The sequence below is a fragment of the Netta rufina genome (assembly GCF_964035555.1).
Source record: "Netta rufina genome assembly, chromosome: 7".
Taxonomy (NCBI): domain Eukaryota; kingdom Metazoa; phylum Chordata; class Aves; order Anseriformes; family Anatidae; genus Netta; species Netta rufina.
In genome coordinates this window covers 104,247-130,507 of record NC_140130.1, presented here as the reverse complement: position 1 = coordinate 130,507, position 26,261 = coordinate 104,247, and the positions used below count along the sequence as shown (strand labels likewise).

At 42.6% G+C, this 26,261-nt stretch overlaps 1 protein-coding gene across 1 annotated transcript in view; it reads right to left on the bottom strand.

The window, feature by feature from the left end:
* Positions 1-21,601, bottom strand: part of GRID1 (glutamate ionotropic receptor delta type subunit 1) — a gene marked incomplete at both ends in the record, with an annotated part of 531,319 nt that extends 509,718 nt beyond the window's left edge. The window contains 2 exons of the mRNA XM_084290039.1: positions 19,544-19,699; positions 21,523-21,601. Of these exons, the coding sequence (XP_084146165.1) occupies positions 19,544-19,699; positions 21,523-21,601 (235 nt within the window). The remainder of the gene's footprint in view (positions 1-19,543; positions 19,700-21,522) is intronic.
* Positions 21,602-26,261: the final 4,660 nt, after the last annotated feature.

Below are 26,261 nucleotides of genomic sequence, written 5' to 3'. Positions count from 1 at the left end.
CAAGTTCTTGTAGTGAAGGCAAGATATCTCTGAATAAAATACTTAAGAGCAAGCTGAATATTCTTATCAGAACTTGTTAATTAATTCTCACAATGCTCCTCGCAAGTAGGTAGAGAAGATAGACTATATTATTACAGAGCAACCATATCAGTATCTATGCAGTGATAGGTGGTAAAATGGTCTAGAATGCTAAAATATTTCCATGCAAGAAAATACAGATTTAGCAGAAAGTGACTCCCTTTTTTCCTACTTCGAATAAAAACTAGGATTTTTAAACTCTGCTTGACAAGTCTGAAACTTGTAACCAAGCTGAACAATCACTGTGTTTGCATGTATCTATCTGCCTCTTTGAAAAATTCACACTTCAAGAAACTTTGACATTGCTAAAATGACAAAGACTACATGTGAAACAAGATGGTAATAGTATCACCTTGCCTTGCTGTGTTCATCTAAATCCCCCTTGACAAAAGCCCTTTTAGAGTCTTTCACACTGAACTGACACACAGCTATTATACAAAACACAAAGGTTTACATCAAGCTAAAACTTTAGTCTAAGCCAAGTTCTCCTTCTTTGCTATGTGATAGGCTATAGGTTTGGGGATTTTTTAACCAATTTCAGTCTTTAGGGGGTAAGTGAAGAAAAAAAAAATAAAATCCTCTACGTTGCCATGCTTTTCCTTTTTATGAGATCTGACAGCCCCATGCAAGCAGCGATCTGTTCTTTTCAAGTATCTTTATGGAAACTCCTGGGAAGATTTCCCCTGGATAAGATGGCTTTGAGGGGCTGTAAATCAGACACACACTCCTGAGCCTTTCATGTCTCCAGGGATCTAGGTGAAGCAGCATTATCTCTCAAGACTATTTTGAATGGAAATACACAGTGCCATCTCAAGAGCAGTTAACAGCTCCATCACTGAGACATCCCATTAGAAGTAAGAAGGATGACAGCTTCTCTGTTTCCCACGCTTTAAAAAGCATTCCCTAATCAAACATACAAAACAGGTACACAGCAGCCTTCAATATTCCTTTCTGAAACCTCCTAATTTTATTCTGAACCTCCAGCTCATCAGCTATTTCTGAATAGGAAATGTTCAGCATCAAAAAACTTAGGCTTGGAAAGGTAAATCCCAGCACCATAGCTACTTCTGTCAGGAAAACTATTTTCAACAGAAATATGCCTTCTTTCTGTTGCACTAAATCAAACAGGTCTGGTTTTGTAGGAAGTTACAAAACACACATTGTTATACAACAAAGCAATTCTTAATGGGATCCAACTCATGTTAAAGCTTGCGCAGAGTTGCTCCTCATGAAAGGCCATATTGAACGGGGAGGCACTATTCTGTGAGAAATAATGACACTGGGATGGCCTCTGAAGTACCTGATAGAAGACTTCAGTGCAAACGCAAACATAAGGTGGTACAGCAGCAAGTGCTGCAGGGGCTGCATTTCTCTGAAAGCCACTGCCCAGTGCAGTGCTGCAATCAGCCTGCCCTGACTGCAAGGATTCTGTGAAGAAATTCCTCTGCAGAATGGTCTTAGCATAAAACAAGACTATTCTATTAGGAAATTTTTTTATTTATTTTTTTTTTTTTTACATAAGGAAACATCTGCAACAGACGAACAGCACTTGCTTCAACTTAAAAAAAAAAAAGTGAAACAAGGATTTTTTTCAACTGATGTTTCAAATTTCATTGAATGGGGTTTTAAAACAGGAATTTTATTTTATTTGCATTTCCTGTTTCTCATTTTCTCAGTAGATGATAAGAGAGCAAAGATGCCTACATGCCTTTTCAAAGCTCTGTTCTCATTTAGCTGCTGAGAGTGCTTAAAAACTAATGATGGATCTCTAATCTATTACAGAAAACATTCTGTGCTACATGTAGCCATTTTTGTGTATAAAAAAAAATTATAGGCTCAGAACTCTTATCTCCTGTATTTATGGTACTATCCAGTTACTACAGCTACAGTTCTGCCATCTCTCTTGCCAGATCTGTTTCTAGATTCACTGTCTAAAGCCATAGTAAATTAGTAAATGCAGTGTGCATTTTGGAATAAGCAGATCCTTTCTCTCTAAGGATATTCCTAAGAATGGATATCAAGACCCAGTTGTAAGGCTGGCATTACAGCCCGGAAGACCCTTGTAGGGAATTGTCTGTTTTCATTCTCCTAACACACATACTTGGCTAGCTTGGCTTACTTTTCTACAATAGTCATCTATCAGCTTAGGAAAACATCTGACATTGATCATAAATCTGCAAACAGGCTCTCCTTGAAAGAGCTAGACACTCCCAAGCCCTAATCAAGACTCCAGGAACTGTGAACTCCACTGATCAAACCCCTTAAATACCTCATTTCAGGAATTATTTGATAATCACTAGTAAAACAGGCAATGAATTTTAAAGCTATGTTTTCTATAATTTTTACAGTCAGATTTAATACCTACTTTGGGTTCCATAACAAGTCTTGCAATAGATGCTTTTGGGATTAATGAAGACAGTCAAGCAAATTTATTGCCTATTTCTTCTACAGGATATTGAATAATTTTCAACAAATAACTTGTCCAATATAGTCCTTTAGTGCCTGTGTTGAATAGCCTATACCAGACTGTAGTTCTTCATCTTAGAAATTAATCACTCCAAGTCTTTGCAAATCAGTCAAGTCCACTGCGACTCATCACTTAGCTGGAGGCAGTCACTCCGGTTACACTGTACTGTTTGTCTTTCCCTAGCCAGCTGAGCGTGCCATCACCTGTAAGATGATCGCCTGTATCTGAGTTAAAGGGGTGTAACTTTGAGAACACTCACCATTCCTTCAACTCTGTTCATCACACCAGTCCATTTTTACAATTATTTTCCTATTGGCCTTTTGGAAACATGGACTCAGTTCCCACACAGACAAAGCAGACAATGTATTTATCATAAGGACTGTTGAGCTAAGACAGCTCTCATCTCAGCAGTTTAGGCAGAATTGAATTTTGATGACACAAGGATAACAGGTTGTTTCTGGCTAAGTCCAGGCTGCTTTTTCCATAGGAAAGAAATATGAAAGGGCAAACCACAGGTGAAATCCCCGTGGTTCACTCAGGTGAGTGGAGCCTATTATTCCTGATGCCAGGTGTAGGAGAAGGGAAAACATGAGGAAGGGTGCTCCTTCGTTACTGCCAGCAACTGCTGCCATTTCACTTCCCAGCCCTTCTTCTGGGGCAGCAGCAATAGCAGCAAGCCTTGCAGCACAGTCAAATTCATTACCAGAGCTAAAGCTGATGCTACTCTTTCAGTCCTAGAGATGTCTGCTTTGCATGTGCCTTGAGCTATCCTGCCTTGAGGCCCATGATGGGAGAAGTTCCTCCCATGTGCAGGTCTGCCTGTGAAAGGACTAGACTATCATGTCTCAGAAATACCTGCAAAAGATTACAAGTTACTTCAATATGTATATGCAATACACTGGTTTAATGGCTCTGTGGTGTAAGATGTCCACTCACTGAGGCTGAAGAGCCAAGCTAACTTAGAAGGAAAGAAAAAATGCATCCAAAAGCAGACTTTCATGTGTATGACAAGCTCTACTGTGCATGGCAGGGTAGAGGAGATAACACGTGCAACCTGTACCTGTGGGTCTCCTTGGGACTGGATCTGGTTCATTTTCACAGTACTTACACTGTATTGGTCACAGGTCAGCTCTAAATGTGTGTGAGACTGGAAAGCTTTTCTATAAATGAATTCTCAGCCTGCTCACAGAATTTAACTGTAATTTGGACAATTTAAAATCAAAGAGTGACCATGAGGTTATGTATATTCTAGAACCTCAACTTTAACAAGCTTGAGGATCAAACCAGGAAGAAGTTCAGAAGGTTAGCAATGGTTATAAGGTTACTCATTCAGATCTCTCTGAACAGAATTAGAGCAGGTTGTGTTTCTTGTAATAAAATTCTATGAATTGAACAGTGCTACAGAAGCATTTAATTAATGTAATAAATTAGAGAGAGCAGTAAAACAGTGTTGCATACAGTAATTTCTGGGAAAGATTTATTCATATTCCTGAAAAAAAAGTTCTTCAAAATCCTCACAGACATAATCCTTTCTAGTTTTTACTTTAAGGAAATGGCCTGAGTTATTTACAAAATCATCCAATATCTACTGTGTGCTATTAATGGCAGCAAGCATAATCAAAAGTTTACACAGGGTACACAGAAGGAAGAACTGCCTAGGAATTTGCTGCAATCAGTTCAAATGAGGTAGATGGGTAGGAAGATGCTATTCTTCTGATACAGTGAGTTAGTGCCAATATAGACTATGAATTTGAAGTAGTCAACAACATCGTTGAACAAGAAAGGTCCCGTTGTAGCATACTGCAATAACAGCAGAAAAACCCTTGAGAATTTTTCAGGCCTTCTTAGCCCAGAATGCTTTGATGAATGGTATAAACAGAGGATGAAATAATCACTCACTAGTTTACAAGCAGTGAAGTATAGCTGTTAAAGATTTCTAGTCCGCATTATGACAGTGGCACAGTCAGCTTGGCAAGCAGACCAATATCTGATCTTATGGTTGTTAGATGCCCCAAATTCCCATTTTCATTTTATTTCTCTGGGGTTCATACATCCAAGAACCTAGAGTTCTCCTCCTTCACGTTGTATTTCCCTACAGAAAACAACCTAGACTAGCAAGACCAAGGAACGTTTTCTAAATCCTATACCACTGGTTTCAGCCTGTGGTTCATAGACCAATCTGGACATTAAGAAAAAAAAAAGAAAATAAAAAAAGTCTGTTGTAAATTGGACTTAAATTATCACCCCCTTTCACTTTTCCAGAGGTATGGAAATTGAAAAAAACTTGAAAACAACTGGCATACAGTCATCCCAGTCTTCAGTAAAAGACCAAAGACCAGAACCACTATGTGACTCAAGAGGTGAACAGAGGAAACTCAGGCCACCATGCTGGCCCCAACAATATCAAGATATGTTATGTCAAATAGTTTGGACACTCCTAAGAAATGGATCACAATCCACACAACACAGAGTACAAATGAAATAAGTAACAGGTTCCTACTTCTATGGCCAAGGTCTAAAAATTCTTCACAGGTCAAATCTAGTTTAAGCCATTTCTGATTTAACCACACAAAGTTTAGTAATAACTGAATTAGCTAATCGGCATACCAGCCTAAGACACCAAACACATCATCACATCCTTTGGCCAGACTGGTGGTATTCAGTGTGATCAAAGTGTGCGAGTGAAGAGAAGGGAGGGAAGGAAATGAGATGAAACAGAAGACCATGTACCTGAGGTGATGTTTCAAGAGAAAGACACCTTCTTGGACCCTACAGATAGGTAAGAAGGAGGCATGAAGCAGTGATAACCCAGCATGAGCACTGGGAAGAGGAACTCCAATCCCAAGGATGACTACAGAGATCAAGAACTTGTTTTACAGTGTAAAGTTTTACATTCATTATCCTTGCTGAGCAGAACTCAGCAAGCACATTAGAAACTACATTGACAACACCATTTCTCTTTAGCTAGCAATTCTCATTCTCCAGCAACCAGTTAGAGTCAAACTTGCACAGTTTAAACCCTCATAAGAATGAGTATCCAGAACCATCCATACACCATCCAGATCAGACGACCTTCCTCTGTGTCAAGATAACTAATACCCTCAACAATTTTACTTATTTTTTCTGTAGAAAAAAAAAATAAATAAAAAATATAGGTTTCCTGTAAAATCTCATCAAAAAGAGAATATAATTATAGGAAGAATGGAATAATCTTTTTTTTTTAAGCCAATATATTCATCCTGAAACAACCTCCCATACACTACAGAATATTTCAAGCAATTTTATCAGCATTTAGGAACGAAAAAGGATGCCTTGAGGCCAGCCCTGTCAGCAAATATTTTCCATCTTCAGCTTAAATCTCAACATTATTCCAGATGAATGCATTGCAGACTTTTTTTAAGGGCAGTGAACAGTCTGTTATGTTGATGGCCACACTTTTCCCATGTGAGCCATTATTTGCAAACACCAGTACCCTGGAAAAAAAGTGACTAGCAATCTTCTGGAAAGAACACAGACACACTTCATACTAAAAACCGCTTAATAAGAAATTCAAAGGATGTTTTTAAAGTTAGATTTATGTAACCAAGACCAAAGTGCATCTGCATTTGTATCTATGTTCGTATCTCTTAGAAGACTTTCTGTCCAAAAGCTGAAATAACTTGACATAATTTTTAACATCAATATAGCCTCAATAGAAATATTAAAAGATAAAAGTTGCATAGTTCTCATATAAACAGACTTTTGTTAAGAAGTTGTTTCACTTCCTCTCATGTGAATTTGAGCTTTAGAACAGCTTCCTCTGCTAATCTGCATTTTATCAACTGTATCGTAAGCTTTTCTATCAATTTCCAAGTAGTTTAATGACATTGTAATAACTCACTAACCTTGAAGGTCCTAGTTAAAATTCCAAGTATCAAAGTGAACCCTAAGACCCATCACTATTTCCCAATTAATCTGATAATCTGAGCAGCTATTTGCAAATTTTATATTCAAAGTAACCCTGAAGAGATGGAGATAGATTTTTAAAAGGCAGAACTCTCTAAATCCTTGTATTTGTTTGTATTTTCTAAGTACAATACAACTGGCTAACAAAATAGTTGCGAACAAATTCCCCAAAACAAACATCTTTGTTTAAATGGCAAATTGGTACAAGCCTTTATTTTGCCTTAAGGCACTTTCCAGGGACACCAGACCCGACAGGGCTTTTCCAGCTGTCACTATGCTGTTTTCCATTCAGAGAAACTCTTCCTATTTCTTCAAGCTCAGAGAGATCCATCTTACCTTGTCAGTTCACCAAATTGTCCCAGGAAGTGAACTGAGCAATACAAGCATAAGCTTTTTTTCTGCCTGTCTCTTGACCATGTTGTGAGTGAGTTTAACTTGAATTTGACTAGGTAAAGTGTTGTGCATATGATAGATACTTTTCTCCAGGGCCTTGTACTTTGTTTTTTGGTCTCATGTTCACATGTTCTTTGGTCTCATGCACTGCATTTTATAGTGTATGAATTTTACAGTTAACTTACATTCTTTGCACAGGTTTTGTGCAAAGGTAAACTACACCCTTGGGCAACTGGCAGTGCTATTTCTGAAAAAAAAAATATAATAATAATAAATAAAATAAAATAAAATAAAATAAAATAAAATAAAATAAAATAAAATAAAATAAAATAAAATAAAATAAAATAAAATAAAATAAAATAAAATAAACCCAACTTTATACATTATAGATCTGTCACAAGTTACAGACTATAACCTTTACTGCTTTGAAAATGCAAAAGAACAACATTTTAAAGTACATTTTCTCCTTTTACATACAAAAGAGAGATCCAAAATAACCTTTCTCTATTAATTACCCTAAGTAACAGTTAATTCTTGTTTTTCTGAGAAAATAAATTTCAAAGAGAGCCAAAACATCACGATCAACACATCTTGTTCCAAGCCTTACTCATACAGCTTCCTATCAAACATACACCACTTCCAGTGACTCTGCACAACTGCCTGTAACTTCTTAGGCAAGAGACAAGATTGGTTTACAAATAATGTCCCTGCAGGCTGGCAGCAATAAAAAATTGATTAGCAAGATTAGCAAAATGTAGTTTGGAGCCCCATTGCCACCATGAGTGCAGGACATGAACTCCTGTCTTCAATTGCCAAACTTTATTTCTTAAATACCTGCAAGGGACTTTTCTGCTTGTTTAACTGCCTAAAGGACAGCCTCTCATTGAAGAAAATCAACACAAGAAAGAAAACAAAAAGGCACAAAATTATGACAATACACAATCTGCCTTCTAGTTCACTAATATTTTATGAAGAATTTTTGACCAAACTGTCATTTTAACCTGAATGCAGTTAACTGCCAGCACTGTCAGAATGCCCTGCAGCAAATATAATGGACCACTGTTGTAATTTCTTCTTTACGTTCTTGATATTTTGTCATTCTTTTGAGTTACTGTGATGTTCTCGAGGAGCACCCCTGGCTTCTCTTTTATGTGTGTTCTCCATTTCCTTATGATGTTAGAGAAGCACACCTTTGAGGGTTAAAATCAAAAATAAAATTAAAAAGAGAAGAAGATTACATGTCATACCAGTGAAAGCAGGTTGAGAGAGATAATTCTGTAATACAGACCCTCGGCTCTCTGCAGCAGCTAACATAGAGGAAGCTGTCTGGAACTTAAAGGTTTCCCCTGGCACTCACTGAAAGGCAGCAAGTCTCCCATAGACACACATTTCATTTCCATAATGCAGTTCTGCTTCTTTTAATGTAAATGGACAAGACAAAACTTTAGTTTTCTCATGTAGATATAGTAACTATTTACAAACCTTAGAATATGCCCTGAGAAACATCTGTGTACTGCTGCCAACAGATGTTGTCATCAAGATGATTAAAATGCAATGGAAATAGAATAATCCTGCAAATCATAAAAGGCATGTTGATAAAATCTATTGCATTGAGCAGTGGCAGGGAAGAGGGAAGTATGGGGGGAGCAATGTACTACCATACAAGAGAAGGCAGGTACAGAAAAGACATCAGAATTCAGAGAAAGAGTTTACATTTATAAACCTCACTAGGAACTAGAATGATGAATCTGCTGCTGTCCATACAAAACAGGGCACGGCACTGTTGGCTGCAAGTGAGAAGGCAGCTCTGAAAAGTACAAACACAGAGAGGAAAGTATATGCCTCACCAGCTAGGAGACTTTGAGAAACTGGAGTTTGGGTGAAGAACCCAAACTATAAAAACACCAGCAACAACTATACAGTACGTAACTTGGCAATAAGGCACACATGCAAAAAAAAAAAAAAAAAAAAAAAAAAAAGCAGACGACAGAAGGAAGAGCTCTTCAGCTCTTCCTGAGATAAATATTAGCTTATTGTAAATAAAATAAAATAAAATAAAATAAATAAAAAATAAAAAATGGAAGACAGAAAGAAAAATCTAATGAAAATTTGAGACCTAGGGTTGGAGATCTGATTCCAGAAGAATCAGGCTTCACTAGTCATTGCATTGCCTAGTTGACTCTGAGGTTGAACTGACATAATGTTTTATTTTTAATCAACATTGTAAAAGCAAAGAGGGCACACCACGGTCACAAAAATGTAAGCTGTCCTCAGCACATGACAAGGCGTTAAGCCTTTAGAAACCCATTTGTGAACCAGTCTTGCCACAGCAGCAGCACTGCCACGGGCAGAGAAGGGAAGAGGACTGCAGCCACCTGCTTTGAGAAGGCTGGCTCTAATCACGGTTGACAACAGCACTTCTGCTAGCCTGCACAACTGACTTTGTGAGTGCCTGTCCAGAGGCGAGGCAAGACCCCACTGGCTGCCAAAGCACCGTAACACATGTAATGGGTATGCTAACTTGTTGCTGAGGATACTGATTTTCTAAAAGTTTTGCTGCAAGATGTTCCTCCCAAGTGCTCCCCTGGAGTTACCATACACAGTCCCTTACATTTATCTATTTATTTATTTACTTATTTATTTTAAAGAAAAAAAAAACATTGAGGTATAGCTGAAATGTGAAATTACTTTTCACGTGGGTTGCACAACACTTGAATCTACTTACAGGCACAGTCACTTCAAGCAGCCCTCAGCAGGTGACTTTCTACAAGCAGAGATTCAGCTGACCTCAGCTTCTGCTGGACAAGATCCTTCCTCATTTTGCCCTGTGAACACACTTTGAAAACGCCTTTTCTTCTCTCAGGAAGGGAAATGCCTGCCTCTGCAGGCTGATTACTGGCTAACGGGGTAGCACCCCTGCCCTTCTGCAGCTTCTTTAAAAATCCAGATCCATACTTGTGCAAGCATCTTGCTAAGACCAGAGGGAGAGCAAGCCTTTTCCTTGGGTTGTGTTACTAAATCCAACCTATATCAAAATCACTGTTTCTTCCACTATGACTAAAGTATTTCAGACAGACAGAAGCAAGATGAAAGAAAAGAAAAAGAAAGTTTCAGTAAAGAAGAAATAAACTTTAAGCAGGTAATTGCATTTTTCCTATTTTTTTTTTCTTGCACACTTCAACATCCTAGTCCTCTGTGTTTTGACCCTTGCCCACACCGCATCCTAAGTTCCTTTCCTCTGTCTCTCAGATAACTGATCTTGTTCCTCAAGTAGGAAATATCCTCAAGAACATAGAAAATTGGGAAAATATTGGTCTTTGGATTAAAATACTGCTAGTATTCCATACAAAACAAAGTTTATTTTGTAACATAGCTTCCGTTAGAGTTCTAAAGCATTTTTTTAAATAAAAAATAAACTGAAGTTTTGCAAACACCAAAAATGACACCGAGAGTCTCTGTCTCCCATAAACAAATTCCACGTTCCCCCAAGCAAGTTTTACTTTTATCCAGGAGCTGAGAGGTTAGAAGAACAAAGAGCAATAGAAATGCTTCTCTATATCAATACACAATTTCTGTTTTGAAAGTATAGCCATGCAGCAAGTAACTAGTATTTCCTAACTATCAAGTAATGGTATAGAGGAGAATCATTTACCTGCTGACAAAAGCAATTCTCATTAACTTTACAAACTTTCACTCACATGGAAAATCCTTTTTAGTCACATTTTAAATAAGAACAAGACAGATTGTTAATGCAATTTTGAGGATACTGAAACTATTCTATCAGCACTGCTACTAGTTAAAATCTCAAAGACTCACGTAAGTAAGTTAAAAAGCACAGGACTAGGTGGTTGAACTGAGAAACAGGATACATAACGGAAGCTTGGACCAACTGACAGTTTTTTTGGTGTAAGCTTGTTTTATTTTTAAGTGAGCAAGTCATTGCTTAGATATTATTCTGTTGAATATAAGGGGGAAAAAAAATGTTTTCTTACTGTCCTTTTACTTCCTTTATGAAAGGTTGCTAGGGGAATGGTTCTTAGTAAGGACAAGCAGTAGGAACCCTGCTGTGTGTTTTAATGTAGCCAAACACCACTTGAAATTAATGCCTCTTCATTCTCCTTACCTTTAAATGTGAGCTATTAATGCTTTCCAATATTAATTCTAACTGCATATCTGAATATATAATAAAACAGGCAAAAGGAAAAAAAAAATGGACAGGCACCAAGATGCCACAAGGGGGTCAAAAGAAAGGAACTTAAAGTCAGCAGGGCTTGTACAGACAGACTTTTTCTGATAATAAAAACCTTTCAGGCTATAAAAAGCACTTCAAGCCCACCAGCCTGAACACAGTTTCAAGCACAGCTAGCAGGTCTCCAAATTATAACTAAATGCAAGCTGTTAGGAAAAACATAAAAGAAACCTTTTAAACATATTTCTCATTTTAGATATTTATTGCCTTAATGTTATGTAAATGAAAGACATCTTGGCATATTAGCATATCATTATGATCTGCCTTTGAAAAGACTACAGATCTATATATGATATAAAATGAAGATCCCAAAATGTTGTATGCTATTTAACAGTCTCACTGCAAATTTGTCATGGAGTAGAACCCTAACAATTCAAGACCTACACCAAGGATCAGTGGTAGCTGGACCCATCCTCAGCAAAGAGTGAGATAGAAAGGCTTTTCAGGTTGGCACCTAGATTTTAACATCAGAAGTGACACACCTTTGCTTACAGTAGCCTGCATGTCTTGGATGTGCCCTGTATGTAAAATGTTTAATTCCTCGGTTTCAAATCTGGCTCTTCTCAGCAGGTTTACAAATGGGAAGAACTACATGTACATGTACTTCATGTAAGAAGAATCACTGCAAACTCCAGTACATCAGGGAAAAAAAAAAAAAAAAAAAAAAAAAAAAAAAAAAAAAGGTCAAAATGCATAATTGAACACGTAATTGAACATGTGAGCCATTTTTCAAGCCAGGCCAAAGCATGAACTCAAATATCTGTAAATTATGGAAAAATTTCTTTCCAGAAAAGCAACAGCTGTGTGGGCCATTTCCACTCCGGCAAGGCACTTCCAGATAAAGACAGCTGTTAAAAAAAAAAAAAAGCGTAATGTCATATAATTATAAGACCTATACAGCAGTATGATTCCAACAATGCATTTTAATTAATTTTTTTCTGAGGGGAAAATTGAAAAAACACCTCTAAACAACAGATGACAGCAACAAATAAATACACAGCAGTAATTCCCCTCTGAGGGAACTTATGAATAAAAGTAGGAAAAACATTCTGATCTTTGCCTAAAAAGCAAGGAAGACTTTGACAGTGGTTCCTCTGAGATGGCAAAAAGTTCAGTCTGAAGAAACTTTTTCAGCCACAGTCTTACTGTGCTGAAGTCTTATATTCAGGCACTATTGACATTGTATAACTATGCTTTGTTTTCCTTCCAGTAAATAACTATGGTACACCACAAACATTTTAAATAAACATAATAATACCCCCTCTGTTCAAACAATTTGTAATTTTAACTCTTTTCATTGTATGGTTCAACCACACCATGATAAATCATGTCAAAATAACACATCGATTTCATTCTGCTAGGATCAAGACACAATTCAAAATGTAATAATTTGTCAGTCCTTTAATTGTCTGTATCTGGAAGACTCTGAACCTAGAAAAGATCAAGGTGTATTCCCTACTGGACACATTACAATTAAGTCTAGCAATTAAATTATTTGCACATGGTATATGTGCATGCATATATACTGCTTATATTTCACAATTTAGGACAATTTTCTTTACCCATTATTTTGACTAGATCAGGCTGAGGCAGTGTTGTACACTCATTTCACATTTCCAGATCCTCCTCCACAGTAATAACTGAGAAAATCTGCTTCAGACAAACAAAAGAACTCCAAAAATTATTTTCTTAAAAAAAAAAAAAAAAACACAGAAAAAGAAAGAAAATCCTTAACCCTGAAATACATGTGCTAATATTTTTATGAATACTGCTTATTTCTGAGCTTTTGGGATAATTCCTAGCATGCAAGTTAATGATGTAGCATATTTTCTATAATGAAATCCTAGAATAAGAGACTCAACTGCAGCTCCTTGATAAATGAGAAGGATTGGCAGCAGGATCAGTGGAGAAAACCATTAGGTACTGAAAAAGAATTGTTGCCTAACCTGCAGCTGCTCTTTTGCACAAAACCCTTGAAATAGATGGGTGGCCCACACCTGTTGTGGAAATAAAGGTGTTAGCTAGTCTGCATATTAGAAGAGAGAGAAGAAATGAGCTTAGACAGCTATGCAGACGGAGGTAGTAAAATGGTATTTCAGACAAAATTAAACCCCTTCAATTGCAAAGCATGCAGCCACCCAAGGACTTCCTGCCATCCCACAGCAAGAAGCGTCTGGGACCTGAGCCCTGCACCCTTTCATCACCTCTGGGGCAGGACCCTGGGCTCAGAACAGGTCCCACCCACACTGCCACTGTTTCCAGGACACCCATTCCCCTTTCTACCTTGAGATGCTAAGCTGGGAAACACAGCTCCTCCTTCATCCCCTGACCTCTCGCCTCCTGCTGCACTTCGATGTAGGGCACTGTCTGGAGCTCGCTCGCCAGGCAGCTCAGACCCAGCCCAAAATAACGTGAACCTCTCCAAAAGCAGAGAGTACGGCTGCGATGGAATTAACCTCCTTACATCCCAGTGAAGGTAGGAAAAAAAAAAAAAAGGCAATAAAAAGCAATAGCAGGGATGCATTTCAGAGGCAATGCCTCCCAAAATACAAAATATTTTGCACCTGCATTTTAACTCTGACCAGAACCTGAGTAACACACAGAAAGAAACAACAAAATAAATGCATATTTGGATTTTTGCCAACAGCTTGCCTACATCCTCAGCACCAAATAGACTCCTTTATGGGCTATTGGCTTCTTTCCTTCCTACTGAAGATATCTGCAGGTTCTTGCTTTCAGCATAACAAAACCACAAGAATCTCAAGAGACAGACATTTTAATTTGCTGGAATTTTAACTCTCTGGAACACCCTGGTTCACAATACACTGAGCTATGCAACTACAGAGCATAAAAACACAAGCACAATGATATAACAGTGTCACAGATGTCTTCACTGTGGCAGTCCTTAACAAGTCTTGGTTTGGTCTCAAAGGGCACAAGGAGGTATAACTGTTAAGCTCATTCACCCCTCTGAGCAACAGCTTTTAACTGCAGCAGACTAGTAGAAAAAATGTGTAGTTACACAGCAAAGCCTCCCTGACCAGGGGAGGGATCCCCTACATGAACTCTTCCTTGGTGGCTTTCAAAAAGTGTTGAAAGCTCAGATTAAAACTAGAAAAAAAAATGTATGTAACAATATGTTCTTTCTGGAGAGATCAGAGTTCAACTGTCAAAAACTTCTAAACAAGACACCATGTCCTGATGAAAACAGTGTGAAATCTGTGTTCAGGCAAGCTGTGGAAGAAGAGCAGCTAAAGGTAACGTTATGTGACAGTGAAGGACTTGAGAGAAACCGCAGGAGGAAAAACCAATAGACAGCATATTGATATAAACCAATCCTTTGTTATTCTGGTCAAAAGAGAACTTATTTTTATGTTTTATGTTTAAAATGTAGGTCCAACCTATGACACTTCTTCTAGCTAGGTAACAAATTCCCCAATTCATTGCAGTCAATCAATAAATCATGGATTAAAATAAAATAAGAGTAGTAATAATTACATATGTAATATTTTATTAATTTTTACCAGATTGTTTCTGTTTGTATTTGTCGTGTTTTTCTTTTTCTCTCTACTCATCCATTCTGGTATTAAAACATCCTGACTCTAAAAACTACAGCCTTCACTGCTGGGTCATGTGAAACCCTAGCTCAGCCAAACAAAATGCCTTGCCCTGCATTTACACAAATGCCTACTTGACACAGCTTTAAAAAGGGTTGGATCTGGGCTCACCCGAGGGCAAGGGGAGTGTTATCATCATGACTGATGGCTATCTTCTCACAGCAGCTGTGAAAAGAGGTCTTCCTCTTCTATATTTAATAGCCACTCAAGTTTAAATTCTCCCAGCAGAGAAAACAGCCCTTTAATTGAAGCCTGAACTCTATATTTCACTAAAATCAGGACACAACTTCTGACCTGCCTGTTTGGTTCTAGTCAGGGTCACCTGCACTAAATCTGCATTAAGTCTTGTATTTGCAAAACGAACTATGTGCAAAAATCCCAATATACGTGCACCCATGTAAGTATACAGTTACTCTGCTCCTCCATGGTTCCCTACTACCAGGCAACACACATATGACAAGTACACCTCTGCATGGGATTTTAGCCTGGCAAATAAATGCAAGAATAGCAATGGAGCCAACAAGCCCCATTCTCCAGTTGTCTTGTTCACCTTACTTATCCCCACTCTGATCAGCTTATGCCTTCTCAACAAATAGAACTGTTAGAAAGCAACCATGGTAGTAACTTGAAATTTATGTGCTGAGCCAAGACAGTTTCTAGAACTCTGCCAAGCACATATCATTCCTGAGTCCTATACACTATAAGAGATGAGATTCACTCAATGGTGTACAAGAGACATCCAAAAAATCTGCAACTCTGGGTAGCTCTGAAACCACAGCAGCATACATGGGATTGACAATAAACCCATTTATGGAACCCCATTCTTGCTCTCAAATCACATTCTGATTTTCCAAATTTGTTCTGGTTTCCAGAGCTGACAGCTTTTTAACATCAACAAGCATACATACAAGGCTGCTCAAATTAGAAACAATTCATTTGAAATTGCTATGCAGAGAGAACAGCAAGTTTCAGCTCCAGGAAAGCTCCATAGATGTGTAAGCATCATTCACTGAGAAACAGGGTTTTAAACAGTTTCTGAATTACTATTTCCCTGGGATCTCCTTCTCCAAAGAGCACTAAGAAAGTTAAGTATTAACTTTCCTGTGCCCCAGTTTTGACCTACTGCTGACTATTCCCCCTTCAAAAGTGACATCTTAAAAGCTTACACATTAGACTTGTTTGGTTTTTAGTTTAAACGTACCATCACGTTTTCAAGCCCAGCTGGAAACTTGTTTGCCACCCATACGTCACACGCAAAGTGACTTTTCAACACCAATGGCAGGCTCAAAATTCCCAATTTGAATCAAAAGCTCTGAGGTGTTTCTCATACCTTTGAGCTTATTTGAGTGCTTGAATCACAAAAAGGTTACCACACTACTAGGTTAAATACACACCACACACAAACAAGCACTTACTATTTCCTTTCCTATCATTGGAAATTGAGCACATAGCTCCTTTGGAAGCTAGGGTATAATTTAACATCATGTTTGTGATTTCAGCTGATTTCCTTAAAATTGTATGAAAAGAACAATGATTCCCCATGTATATTTTCTCCTGTGACAGCCAGTGAAAAAAACAATTTATCCCTTCAGTAATTGCCGCATGCATAAAAGCAATATAAGACAAAATGCAATGACTGCTCATAAGCACAAACAGACAACAAAGTCCAATTTTATGAATACACCAGGGTCTGTTTGTTCTTTACTGTCACATCCCTTGCCTCTGGAATTCCTTCCATACACTTGCCACACTCTGCTATAAAACATGAGTTTGATGGAGCCAAAATAATCTTTTTACCTATCAGCACATCTGGATTTTTTTTTTTGCAATATGTGGTGAAATAAAAGACAAAGATGGAACACAATTACAATGTTTGCTAATTACTATTCTCTGGTACCCTACACAACCATTATTATCACGAGCATCCAACAACTCTTTGAAGAAAAAGGGCCTCTGATTTATTTCCCTACTGCAGTCACCAGAAACTATCAGAATAGTGCCCTCTTCTCTTAAAGCGAACTCCCTAGAGCCCTTATATTCAAAATCCTATTTCATTTCACCATACCTTCCGTCACCAAAAACTACTCCATTTACAAAAGGCAAATTAGTTTCTGTTTGGCCTTTAGTTCCACAAACGCACAGCTCCTGTTGAGAAAACCCAACAGGCACTGCTTTTCCATGCTTCCTACCCATGCAGAAGTTCTCCAATGGCACAAGGAAGGTCAGGTCAAACACGTGCTAATAACTATCACCATCCATAACTAAAGCCTTATTACTGTGTAATAGACCTTGTTACACAGAGAAATGACTTTTCATAGTTCCACCAGCATGGTATCATTGAAACAAAGGTCCTTTGCTTGCAACGCTTTTTAAAAAGGGCTTAAGGAATAGTTCACAATGTCCTTTCATAAAATTGTGTAAAAGATTATTCAAATAAAAACAATATTTGTGGTTTGATTTACTGTGTGTACTATTCTGGCAGTAGTGTCATAGCAGTCTATTTTTATTTCTAGATTGTTTTTTACTATAAGAAGTTCCATCGCTATGAAACTAATGCTTGCAACATTGATTTCCATGGCACTGCTTAGAAAGACTGCAGAAGAATAATGTGGATGTCAGGGCATTTTACGTAGCAGCAGCAACATTCTGCAAGCAGTGTGGGCAGAGGATTTGCTCCAGGATATTTCGACTGCTATCTGCAATATTCTACCAAAATGAGCAGGGAACCAGTACAGTAAGATACAAGGAGATTCTGAATAGTCAGAATGACACCAAGTAACACTCGGCAGAGCAACTTTGCACGGTAAGAATAGCCCAGCAACTCCTGTGTCCCATGTATCATTCTGTCAGCATGTTGTATAACGATTTCAAAAGTAGGAAATTAAATCTTAAAAAGAGAGAGAGAGAGAGAAAGAGAGAGACCAGACCTAAACTGACAAAGCAAGCCAGGAAATTGAGCAAAGGCTGACACTCTTCTCTTAGCTCTCCCACAGCCCACAGTGGCAAGATTTTTACTCGCAGATAGTATCATTACGTAGCTCTCCCAGAAGAAGACACCTTGATATGCCTTAATTAAGTAGTGACAAAGGACAATTTCTCTTTGGAACTGTGAGCATTCATTGATCACTTCCTTAATTCTCCAGCATGTGATCACACCATCAAAGAGCAATTCTAAATGCAATGGACACGTGAGCCCTGAAAGAGCATCTTGGAAAGGGTAGGAGGAAACACCTTTATTTACATATACTCAGGTAGCACAAACACTCTGTATCAAATAGATTAAAAAGCTGACCAGAATCCTTTCTGTGGCTTCAGCATGGATTTTCAAGATACCTTTGAAGGTAGTCTTCTTAAATGCAATATGAATCTTCAAGAATAGTAAAAGAGAGCAACAGCAACAACAAAATACTACTAGACCAAGAAGAATCCTCCAGCTGGTTGTTCTCTTCTGCTCAACAAAACTGAGCAAAGGTACTCTGTCCACAAGAATGTCAGCTCAGATCCCAGGGCGCTCAGAATAGTTTTATAAAGTTTTACTTCTGACAAGAGACATTGTTGAAAGCAATTGTTCAGCCAGCCAACTGCTGTCACTTCCATGAATTTGAATAAGCTCCAGTACAGGACACTGAGCTTTTGCACATGTAGGAAGATGCCATTGTTCTGAGTTAATCTTTGCCAATAAATCAACACCGCCATTATTTAGAGATTTTTATTTTCCTCTGGTGTGTGACTGTGTGGGTGGGGTTTTGTTTTAAAGTCCCCTTCTTCCATTTTCATAAAGCTTATTTTTCGTACCTCCTTGCAAAGCTTTCAGAGCAGTAGGAGGAATCCCATTTATAATGGGATCAGACCCATTAAAAGGTAAATATTGCTGTTTCTCCTGAATGTGCGTATTAACTAGCACCTAACTGGGGGAAAGAATGTAGCAGAAGAATTTGTTTGGAGTTCATGAAAATTAACATTTGGTGCAATTTTGTATCCATAATTTGCATGTACACAACTTACATATAAATACATATGGATTAATGCAAATTTTCATAAGGGAAAGATTCACTCTGTGCTCTGCAAAAGTAGGGGCAAGGCTGGCGATGAATCATTTTTTTTAAAATATTCTAGTCTGGGTATATAAATAGCTCTCTGTTTCTAGAATAATTACTACTGAAAAACACAGCTTCTGAAATAACATAGGCCATAATTAACCTTGGCTTCATTAAATCACAAATAATATATTTTTCAAGTCTTATTTGTAAAGGCAAGCTGATTAATTTAAACGTTTCCCTTTGGAGGAGGAGAGAAAAAAAAAAATCTAATCGAAATGATTTACCTACGTTGCTACTTGTCAGATCTTGTAAACTGTGGCAGGTTTTCAGCCGGCGACTTGGCTACCCCGGCCTCCCCTCGCCCCCCGGCAGGGAGCTCCTGTCTCGGGAAGCACCGGCCTCTGTTTTCCCGGGGAGGGAGACCACTCAGGAGCCCCCCACCGGGCCGAGCCGCTCCTCTGCCCGGCTTTTCTCCCTCGGCCACGGAGAGCAGGGGGTCTTGCGGGCTCGGAAGCGGCACGGAACCCCCGGCCCCGCCGGCTCCCCCGCGGCTGCTCCCCCCAGCCCGGCTGCCCCGGCACGGCACGGCACGGCACGGCGCCGCAGAAGCGCGCCATCCCTCCCGTTTCCTTGTAAGACAGCGCCGACACCCGACAGAAGAAAAGTTTCCAGGCGAGCGCCAGGAGCGGGCCGGGGCTGCCGGCAGCGCCGAGACTCGCTCCCGGCGCACGGGCGGGTGCCACCCGGGGCTCACCTTCCTGCACCGCATGGAAGGGGTTGTTGGCCTCGATGAGCTTGATGGAGTAGGTGATCTTCTCGCTCTGGAGGATGTCGTCATTGAGGTTCAGATCCGACACCGCCTGCTTGAACACCTCGTCGTCCTTGGCAGCATTGCCTTCAAAAATGGCACCTGCGGGGAGGAAGGAGGCAGAGGCGGTGAGGGCGCTGCCCGCCGCCCCGGAGCCCCCCGTCGGGCCGGGCAGGGGGCTTGGGACCCGCACCGCCGGCAGGGGGGCGGCCCTGGGATTGAGACCAACTTTCTGCTCCCCGCCTGCTGCCTGCGGGCAGCGCTGCTATTCGGAGGGTCGCGCCCACGCGAAGGCGAAACCGGGCTTTGCGTCCCGTAACCTGCAAGCTGCCATTTGGCCGTCCTGTCTATGCCGTTGGCGCGGAAGCAGCTGGCGATGGGCGTTATGTAAGATGCCCCGTCTGCCCAGCGGCTGTGTGCGCGCACCGGCTCTGTCGCCCTGCCCTGCGGAGCGGTAGCTGACCTGCGGGGCTGGCAGTGGGAACAAAACGTGCCGTCCCCGGCCGGGGCAGCGCTGCTGATTCACGCCTCGCGTGCCCGGGCCGCTGAAGTTTGCTCGGGGGGGGAAGCTGCGGTGACACCGTGCCCCGCGGGAAGAGCGGAGCCGAGGGGCAGAGCCACGAGGACCCCCCCTGCTCGGACTCGGCGCTTCCCCAGGGCTCTTCCCAACCCCGGGGGGGCGCCCCGGGGCCGGATTCCCCCCGCTGCGGCCGGGGCTGCCCCTGGCTGCCTAATGGCTCCGCAATGCCGTCTGCCTGGGCTGCGCCCCCGGGCTCCCGAGGCGAGAGGCGCAGACCAGAGCCTCCTCCGCCGGCCCCGGGGCTGCTGCCCGCCGGTAACAGCATTACGGGGCCGCCCCCGGTCGCCCCTTCTCCGCCCCGGGTCTCTCCTCCCGTCCCCTCGGAGCAACCCTCGCCAGGACCGCTCCCGGCCCGGCCGCCTCCTCCTTCCTTCCTTTTTTTTTTTTTTTTTTTTTTTTTTTTAATATATATATATATATTTTTTTTAAATTCTCCCACCCTCCCTAAAGGGCTGGTGGAATGACGGCTTTTCCTTCCCCGGCCGTTCTCCCGTCTCCTCCTCTATCACAGGCTTCAAGTGATCATACAAGTGATGCTCTCCCCCCTCTCCGCCCCTAACCAGCCTCATCTCCTTCCTGCCGGTACCTTTCAACGCCAGCCAAAAGGTGACTGCAGAGCCTCGCCTCTGCTTGCCAGGCTTCCCGCGGACATTACCGTGCCTCGCTCCCAGAAGCCATGAAAGTTCACAGCAGCCTTTCCTTTGCCTCTTCTTCACCCCTCTCTCTTCCTACCATGGCCGATCCAGCCTTCCTGCTGCCCGAGGGTTTTAAGGAGCTCTTCTTCAGACCCCAACAGTTGCGCGCACAGACACAGACACAGACACAGACGCACACGCACGGAGCCGCTGCAAACCTCGCCTCTCTAACCCTTTCCCAGCCAAGTTCTCCCCCCGCATTCCGGCTCGGCTGACACCTGCTATGACAGGGGATGCGAGCCAAGGGCTCATCTCCCCGAAAGTTTTCCCTACGAGCACGTTCAGACGATGCCTCTCTCCTGCCCGCTTTTGGGGCCGGCTGGCTGTTTTCGGCGGCGGGGATGCGGCGGGGGAGCAGAAAGCCTTCCCCACGCAAACAGGTCCGGGCACGGGGCTCTCCGACCACATGGGAGACCGCAGCGGCAGCCCCGGCGGTCCCCGCCCCGCAGCCCGGCCCGGCACAGCCCGCATTTCGCCCCTAACTTTGCAATCGGGGGGATTCGGCTGCCTTTCCCCCTTCCCTCCTCCGGTCTCTCCGTGGAGTTGGGCTCAGCCGCTGCCCGTCGCGTTCCGGCGGTGAACGAGGCGATGCCTCCGTTTATTTATCTGCCGCGTCCCTCCTTCCCCCCCGCCTGCACTCCCTTTCTTACCGATGTGGATGATGGAGTCCGCCCGCACCGAAACGCACTGAAATATCCAGGGGAAAAGCCAGAGCATCAACACTTCCATTTCCAGCCTCTTGCACAGCACATCAGCACGGGTTTAGTGGAGAGGCAGACGGGGGAAAAGAAGAGAAAACGAGCAAGGGCAGGTGGAGCGAGGCGGCGGGGGGGAAGATACCCTGACACCCCCCTGGAAAAAATAAAAATAAAAAATCCCAAATTCCCACGGAGGATTTTCCAAGACTGAGGAAAACGGGTGATGGGGAGAGAGGAGGGAAGACTGGGAAAAAAAAAAAAAAAAAAAAAAAAAAACGGGGGCCAAAAAAACGCACGGCGGTAGATCCGGGGTTGGCAGGCGGCGCGCCGGAGCCTCCAGCGCTCGGTGTGTGTGTGCCGGGGCGCCGGCAGCCCGCGAACTGCGGAGCGCCCCCCCCGCCGCCGCCGCCGCCGCCGCCCGCCCGCCCCCCGCGCCACGTGACTGCGGAGCTCGGGGCCGCCGGGGCACGGCAAGGCGGCGGCGGGCAGCGGGCACCGCGCGGCTCCGGGGGGAGCCGGGGCCGGGGAAGGGCCGCGCTGCGCCTGCCCCGGTGGCGGGGCTCCCGGCGTCCGGAGGAGAGGAGGGTGGGAGGCGGTCCCGCGGGGCCGCCGCCCGGAGGATGCCCAGTGCCCTGCCCCGGTGCCGGTCCCGGTGTGACACCCCGCAGGTAAGGGCACGGGGCCGCGCCCGCTGCCGCTCGCCCGACTTGGCCACCTGCAACCAGGTGGGAGCGCGGGGCTGCCCCCTGCGCTGGGGGCCGGGGGTATGGGGGCGCAGCAAACCCGCTTCGTGTTTTGTTTTGTTCCAGATTTCAGTGAAATCTAATTCAGAAATTGGACATGCTCGCGCTCAGAAGACTAATTCATCCCCTAAAACAAACGCATCAGTGATTGCAGGCACCCAAACGTGACGAGCGTCTCAATACGCCGCGGAGCCAGAGAAAACAAATTCATTCAGGAGCCCGAAACGTAATTAAAACTACTGCCAAGAAAACCCGGCGAGGGCAGGATGGCACCGAGATCAGCGAGCGGCGGCACGGCGCGCTGTAGCGGCGCGGACACCCGGCCAGCGGCAGCGCGGGGACGCCGCCAGGCAGAGCGGGCCCCGCAGCACCCCGCCGCCTCGCAGCCCCGAGCCCCGAGCCCGCTGCTAAGGCGCTGCCCCCGATCCCCGATCCCACGTCCCCGATCCTGCATCTGCAGCGCACTCCTGCCACCAGCAGCCGGCTCCGCGCTCCTTCCCGGGGTGAGTTCCCTGCGGGCAGGATCACCGCGCTGAGCCCTGCCTAACCCAGGCGCGGTGCGGCAAAAGCGCTTCGTGCTCAGGGGCAGCGGCTTCGGAGGAGCTGCACCGCCGCCGGGGGGGGCGTGCAAGGGGAGCGGGGTGCGAGGAGGAGGCTGCAGCGGCGGAGATGCCAACACGGATCCCTGTTGATCCTCATGCGTCAACAGGCACCCGTTCGGGGGTAGTCACCAGCACGGCTTTTGAACCGGGAAAAGTGGGGGGTAAATGTACAAGGAGACGCACTTTGTAAAAATAAATCGCTTGTTAACTGCTCTTACTTACAGTCCTTGTCTTAAATATGCAATTGCACACCGATCAATGCAGCATGATTAAATACCGTATGCCATATTTCATGTAATAAAAACACTTAATCCAGATAATTGGCTTCTGAGACAAAGATCAATAGAAATGTTCCTTATTTGACTACGTTAGCAAGTCAAAATTAATTCTAATTTACATTTGCTTCAAATCAATACGCACTTAGTGACTTACACAGGCTCTTTAAAAAGTTAAACACCTGTATTGACCACCGTCATATATATGTCAGTAACAAGTACATGTGTGGGAATTATGTGGGGCAGAGGGGACGTGTTGCCACACAGCCAATTTCTGATTTCCACAGAGGAAAGGAGGCTAAATTTATGTGCGTTTGAAAAGTGCATTGGGATCCTGGCCAGGAACCTGCAGAAACACACAGCTATTAACCCTGCAATTTATACAGGCATCCAAATCCCAGCCCAAATACTCCAAGCACTTGGGAGCAGGCTGCCTCTTCAGTTTGCACAGTGAGACCTTGACCTCAGCTGGAAGTCCTCTGGCTGCTATTTTAATAATAAAACTTAATATAAAATATTAAAAGTCCAAAATGCAGTGAATTAGACAAGTTAAAGAATTTCCTGAGAAATCCATAAGCAAATACCCTGCATACAGACAAGGACCCAGGCCTAGGAGGCCTTCCTCCTAGAAGAGGAAAAAGGTCAGGAGCCCAAACAACTATAAAATAGATCAGTAGAAAAAGGCTCCCCAAAACAGGCAGGGGGTTAGTTGTCACAGCCAAAGGACAAGAAACAAGGAAAATGCCTAGAGGAAACCTCAAATGCCATAAAATCTCATTTGTAACATGCAAAGCACAAAGAGATTTATGTGCAATAGAGTGGAAACAGAACTGGAGCTCACCTTGACCCCAAATACAGAGCTGTGCAGAGCTACCCCCACTCCACCTGTGCTTTTCTTTGCTCGGTTTAGTTGAATGAAAAGACGTGCTAAAGTAGGAAAGCAAAACAAACCACGATCCATATCTTTCAGCATTGATAAAATCTTTAGTGGCTGCAGCTGTCCATCAGAGGACTGGATCAAGGCCTCCAAGCCTTCAGGAACCACATGCAAAGCTAGCCATCAAAAGAAGAGCAAGAATCTGTAAGAACTGAGCCACCAGGCCCAACAGCAGAACAGCAATTTCAGCAGCATCTCTGCAAGATGGAGAGTGGTAGCATCAACACCAATACATCTTGCTTCAAGCCTGATTTAAGTCAGGCCTTTGAAACTATTGCCACACAGATGTATTTTATTTTTTTTAATTGGCTTAGATTAGATTTTTCATTACACTTACTCCTCCCCCTTTAGATTCCCTCCTTACAAAAAAGGGATTCAGCTTGAACTTCTAAGTCTGGTAAAAATGGGAGCGTTCATTTCAGTTCTGCCATCCAACGCTTGCAGTGGGCAGAGCACCGACATTTTGCAGTGGGTGCGCATTGTTCAGACAGCAGTCATCACTAACAGACTAATCCATTTGCCATCATTTTGCATATTAAGAACATTACAAGTTGCCACGATATTCCATCATTGTGTAGGGGACAACTCCATGCACATTACTACATAAAGTACCACTGGATTTACAGCACCTGTGGAAGAAAGGCCTCTCGTTAGAAATATGCAAGGTAAATAGCCAACTCAAGTAACAGTCACTATTCAAAGTTCAACTCCTTGGCAACAGATGCAATTCTATGCACATCTCTAACAGCTCTATTACCTTTGCAAACCACTGTGGTGATTTTAAGCTAACCTATCATGAGATATCTCTGTGCTTATTTCTGTTGTCAGAACGAGCATGGAATGAAACCCGCACCAACTGGTTTTTGCTACCAGGAGAGAATTGCTTGAATACAGCTCTGAACACTACACTGCAATTAGAAATGTAGAATATCCCAGACAGGTGAACTGAAAGGCTCGTGCAATGCCACACTCCAAGCCTGGCACTTGGGGCTCTGTCCCTCTCTGCTGTCACAGCAAGCACAAGACATATTGTGAACATCACCAGAACTACGGCTGCAGGGAACGCCTGGATCTGGAAAGCCCCTGATGTTTACTGAGCACATACAACAGCATGCACAAAGCTGCTTCCTAAGTGAGAGCTCTGCAAAATCAGAACATTGAGACTTCCACTGCACTGTAGCTTATGATCAGAATAAACGGAGTGCCTTTGAGATTCAGCATTTCTCCTGCCTTTTCCTAACTTCCTTCCACTTGCTATAGGCATTTGCTGAGGCTTCCCAATGTAAAAATCAGAACAATGTTAAGTGCTTAAAACAGGGTGAGAAACATTAGAGGGAAATTATGGATGTTGCCTGGGAAGGGGAAGAACAGAAAAAAGACTGACAGTGTGGGTAACATAGACAGGAGATATAATAATGTGCTCCAAAGCTACACTCAGAGTTTTCTTGAGAATCTTTTAACTCTAGCAGGGGGAGAGAAAGGTACTGTCTGGAAGGAGATTCTCCAGTCCCCCTGACAGCAAAGATCTATAATGGTCTGTGCATTTACACCTAGCTAAGGTAAAAGCTGGATATGTATCCATATTTAAAAGGCTATGCAGGTACATGTGGCAATGATTATTATTCCCTCTGAAAGTGAATGGAACTCCTCTATCAGTCATACATACATGAAGATGCAGTAAGTTTCTCCATGTGTTAGCTGCTCAGTCTACAGGGTTGTAAGCATTAAAACAAACAAACAAACAAAAATTTCTTTATATAGCATTGCAACAGTCTCCCTCGTTTCCCGATACCCAAGAGAAGGTCTATAGTAACAGAAAATATATATATTTATTGTACCTTTTGTAAGGAAATTCAATAGCTCTCCTTCTCTTTGGAAACAATAATGGAAAAAGAAACCTCTATAAATTTAGGAATGCTTGTATTTAAATCACATTGTCATTCTCCTGTGGTGACAGCCCAAGATTTCAGTTGTTTTACTGAAAATTCTTCTATCTTATTGAAACCTTCTTTGCTCCATTCAGGGTTGATAGCATAGCATGATAACCTTCCCGGAGCAAGGGACCTGAGCAAGAAGAGGTTACTGAACTACAGAGTTCTTTGTGTGTGTGCTGGTTTGGTTGTGATGGCATTAA